The sequence below is a fragment of the Toxorhynchites rutilus genome, chromosome 2, assembly GCF_029784135.1.
Source record: "Toxorhynchites rutilus septentrionalis strain SRP chromosome 2, ASM2978413v1, whole genome shotgun sequence".
NCBI lineage: Eukaryota > Metazoa > Arthropoda > Insecta > Diptera > Culicidae > Toxorhynchites > Toxorhynchites rutilus.
Genome location: NC_073745.1, coordinates 7,984,638 through 7,989,374, shown reverse-complemented (window position 1 = coordinate 7,989,374; position 4,737 = coordinate 7,984,638). Strand labels below are relative to the sequence as shown.

At 35.8% G+C, this 4,737-nt stretch overlaps 2 protein-coding genes across 2 annotated transcripts; one reads left to right on the top strand and one right to left on the bottom strand.

Moving 5' to 3' along the window:
• Positions 1-1,165: 1,165 nt before the first annotated feature.
• LOC129769690 (uncharacterized) lies at positions 1,166-3,581 on the bottom strand. Its single transcript, XM_055772103.1, has 3 exons — positions 3,401-3,581; positions 3,295-3,336; positions 1,166-2,402 (listed from the first exon to the last, which is right to left on the bottom strand). The coding sequence occupies exons 1-3, from the start codon at positions 3,460-3,462 to the stop codon at positions 1,511-1,513; spliced, it is 996 nt and encodes a 331-aa protein (XP_055628078.1). The 5' UTR covers positions 3,463-3,581; the 3' UTR covers positions 1,166-1,510.
• Positions 1,234-3,250, top strand: LOC129769691 (uncharacterized). The gene is made up of 2 exons (XM_055772105.1): positions 1,234-1,468; positions 2,449-3,250. Exons 1-2 carry the CDS (start codon positions 1,321-1,323, stop codon positions 3,204-3,206), a joined length of 906 nt encoding a protein of 301 aa, XP_055628080.1. The 5' UTR covers positions 1,234-1,320; the 3' UTR covers positions 3,207-3,250.
• Positions 3,582-4,737: the final 1,156 nt, after the last annotated feature.

Sequence of the window (4,737 nt, the reverse complement as noted above, 5' to 3'; positions counted from 1 at the left end):
TACTGCTCCCTTATGGGGCGCTAGTCAATTTGTGGCTAGGATACTGCATTATACAAATAAGTCAGTGCAAATCATAGTTATTTTACGTTTACCGGGAGATTTTCTTTTAATTTTTTTATGATTCGATTATCCGGAAAATTTGATCATCCGGAGTGAAAATAAAATCAACATTCCGTTTCATCTCTAGTCGAGAGTGAGCAGTCTGAGAAACTGATCATCCATTGCAGACCATTGGACAAAAGTTTTCTTCAAAGATTTGGTGTTTTTGCGAAAGCCATCAAAGTTCAGCGTGGATATAACCAGGTTACAAAACTAGAGGGACGAGATCTAGCTTCATGAGGATGCATCGTATGCCTTTTCGAAATTTACAACAAATCAGTCTAGCCAGCAAGTAATCAACTACCCATCCCCTCTTAGATGATGCCTACACACGCTACTAATGATAAATCATTGATTTTGATACAAGTTTATTTCAATAAGTGCGATCGTTTGCCCCATAGGCTGCGAATTTGTGCCGAAAAGACCGCATTTGACAATTTATTTTATAATAAATATTGAACAAGCAAAACTCGAAGTATTTATAAATTGCGTTTCGAAGGTTATATATAGTTACTATTTGGTAAGCAAACTGAACCCTATTGGCTTTCCTTTTAAAAGTCATTAGACGACAACTGTTAGGTGCGCACCTGCGAGCATTAGCACATCGAAATGTTATATTTTCATCGCATCGCATTTTTGCCTTGCGATTCAATTCTTTTCTGAGAGCGACACCACTCTATCACAAAGCGATTCGATCCAAAGCTCCGAGGCTAAGCACCCAATCGGATCAGGAAACGAAAGTAGAACGACAGCAGAAACTAACGAACGAATCATAAAATGATACAAGCGAGCATCGATGAACACGCGCACAGATTCCAAACAATGACTCTCACGCTGTGTTCATTCAGTGTTTTCGTTGACACGTCAGTTTTCTGTTTCAAGAGTGATTTAAAACATATTATCGTGTGCGTTGAATGAATCAAATAAGAGAATGTAACGAGCGCTCGTTGATACGATTGGAACCATCCTTGCTCAAGCGTATAAGGCGGCTCGCACACCGGAGCAATAAGCAACTAGCAATTACCAACATGCAATGAGCAATATTATCGCCAATAGGTTTCTCCATTTGATTTTTGTTGATCTCGCACACCGACGCAATACGATATCGTTATCACCTTTGTAGATCAACATATATTGCTAGCAACACGGCTTGTTGGTTGATAAGCAACTATATTGCTCATAATTTGACAAGTTTCGTTCATCAAGCAGTTTGTTTACAAAATGTCAGACGATCCAGCATTTAACATCAAGTTTGTAGAAGTTGTTGAGAAATACGAATGTATTTATGATTATCGAAGACAGGATCATAGCAAAAGAGATGTTGTGGAGAAAGCATGGGGTGCAATTGGAAGTGAATTAAAACTATCTGGTAAGTATTTTGCAAGCATTTATTTTTTCAAAACGATCTTAATTATACAATATAGTTATCTTGCCATTGTAAGGCGTTTTCTGGCCTCAAAAAATATGATTTCAAGTAATCTCGTAATTCAGAAGGAGATTTTTTATTTGTTGATGAATTATGAGCAAGAATATTTCTATACAAGCGGTTATGTTTTGCAACCTGTGGAATTGAAAACGTACCCTCTCTGAGTTTTATAAAGTTATGAAGAACACAGGCACTTTTAATTATTGAAATAGCTGACTCTTCTTGACATAATATTGGCCTTTGAAAAATTTCAAATTTGGAAGTTAGCATTCCGAATGCACATTCTATACTTTTTCGCCCTCTTGATAGTCTATAATTAAATATTCGTTTTTCATTATCAAGAAGCCTTTGTGGATATGGTCGCATTAGGTTTTTTTTTAAAGGGAACGCCTCATCTCCCACAAAGTAAAATGGAAAATCGAGTTCGTCATTTGGCAATGGTGTTACCTCCGGAATAAGGAGTTTTTCTTTGTCTAGCAATCTTCCAAGAGTGGAAGAGCGAAAAACGCCACCGTCACTCATTCTACCTGCTTCCCCAACATCAATTGTTAAAAATATCCCATCAGCATTGGCGCAGGCCATCAGAACCACCGAAAAAAAACTTTTGTAATTATAATAATGCGATCCGGTCTTGGAAAATTTGTTTATTCGACAATGCTTCCCATCGATTGAGCCTATGCAGTTTGGAAGGTCCCATAATTCATAGTATCGTTGCGCTGTCGATTCCCAAATGGCTTCTGTCGGAACAGGCATATATAGCGGTTGAAGAACATTCCATATAGCCTTTGTACATTCTTTTACTACCAATCCTATAGTAGTGTCTCCTCTCATAAATATATGGGTGAGCGCCTTGAAAGTGCATCCTGTAGCCAAATACCTGCAAAAATTTTCTATAATTAGATTTTTTATTGTTTATTTTTCAGTTTCTCAATGCAAAGAAAAATGGAAAAATCTTCGGACGGCATTTTCGAGAAGTATGAAAAAACCACCATCAGGAAGCGGAGCCAAAAGAACTAAAGATTATTATTTGAAGGACGTGATGCAGTTCCTCACGCCTTTTATGAAATCAAAAGCGCAACAAAGTAATCTACCTAACGAAGCAGACCAAATACCGCAAGAAAACAGTGACTTTGAATTTTATGTATCTGAAATTATCGCATCTGCTACAAACTCTCAGGATGTGACATGTGATAAACCTCCAGAGGAGAAAAATAAATCCACTCACGCCCAATGCTCGGATAATGTAAGCATTCGAGGAATGAAACGACGAAAAATTCCACCAAAAACCCTTAATGAAGTTGACAAGTGTTTCATAGAATATATGAAATCAAAAAAAGGGTCTGCAGTAGAAAAGAGTAATCCAGATATGGAATTTTTAAAAAGTTTACTCCCTGATATCGCAAAGTTAAACGATTATCAAAAGAGGCAGTTTAAAAAGAGAACTCTCGAAACACTAGATGAACTATTGTGCGATAATCCATTACAAAGCAATTCATTCGTAGTAATACCAAGCCCTGTTGATTCCAACTACTCAGTTCAATCAAATGCTTCCAATTACACAACTTATTCGCATTTGTATTCAACAACAGAATATGGTGGAGGACAGGTTTCATCTGCAGCAACATATATTCCGAATTTTTCACCCAAAATGTCATCAGTTAATGACGATAGGAATTCATAATATCAATTATGTTATGTTTTTTAATTATATCATTAATATAAGTATACTCTGAGTTTTCCAAATTTTTGTTTTATTGAATTCATCTTACCTTAATGTGATTAAAAGTTTTTCCTGTGGGCTGATCGCATATCTGTAATTGGTGTCTTGTTTAGTAATATGAGGTGCTATCAGCTGAACTAGCATTTCAAAAGTACTCGGACTCATTCGGTAGCAGTTTTGAAACTGTGTGGGATGCGTTTTCAATTCTTGAGCACATATACTGGCTCCATGTTTACTCAACGCTTCAAACGCTGGATGAATCCAATATCGTCTCCTTTTTCTTTTCTTTCTCAAAATTTGCCACAACATTATCACTTCGTCTTCATCAGATGACATTTTGAACAAGAGATTCTTTATTCGCGATGACAGTGCGACAGTGTCGACGACTGGCGGCGACTTTCAATTAGGGGCATAATTTGGGTTCCAAACTCGTTAGTGTAATCTCTATCAAATCAGAAGACACTGAGCCAGGTTTTAAATGTTAGAATTTAAATGAAAATGTTCACATAATGTTATTTAGTTACTTGAAACACGCATTTCCGAGTTTTATTTAACTAATTGTGGATACATTTCCAACATTGTTACTGAATATTTTCATTATAATATTAACTTGTCTTCAAAAACAATTTCCCTTAGAAATTTTTTCACCACCTGCAAAAAAAAGTATTTTTCATCCAAAAAGAATACTAATTTGATACGGGAAACCTAATTTTCATTCATAATTTTAATTTTAAAAACGGTTTCATTCCAACTGAAATTATTTTTTTCTTTGACGCTTCCCTAAACTAGAAACGAAGCTCAATGCCGTCAACGCAGATTCGCGATGACAGTGGTGCAGTGTCGACGTCTGGTGGAGACTTTCAATGTGGAGCCATAATTTGGGTCCCAAACTCGATAGTATAATCTCTATCAGATTAGGAAGCGTGAATCCAGTTTTGAAATGATAAAATTTGAGTGAAAATTTCTACTTTATGTTATTGATTCACCTGAAACACTCATTTCCGACTCTTATTTAACCATTTGTCTATACATTTCCGATATTTTTACTTTTCATTATAATATAAATTGTCTTTAGACACAATTTTCGTGTGAGATTTTTTCATCACCTGAAAAAAAGTATTTTAGTTGAAATAGAATATTAATTTGATGCGGAGAAAATAATTTTCATTCATAATTTTAACTTTAGAAACATGTTCATTTCGTCTGAAAATCAATGCTCCTCGAAACTGGTAAACGAAGCTCAATGTCGTCAACACGAATTGCTTTGGTATGCGAAGTACAACAAAATATGTTTCCTGTTGCATGTTGCGTATTGCTGATTTCTAGTTGCTTATTGCTTCGGTGTGCGAGCCGCCTAAATGTACTTGTGTAGGCAGACGACATGAAGCTTTTCGCGGAAATTGGTAATGAAAACGACATCGAAGCATACATGTATTCCATATATGGTGTAATAAAAATCTACTAAAACTGAATGTAAATAAAATAAGTAAAA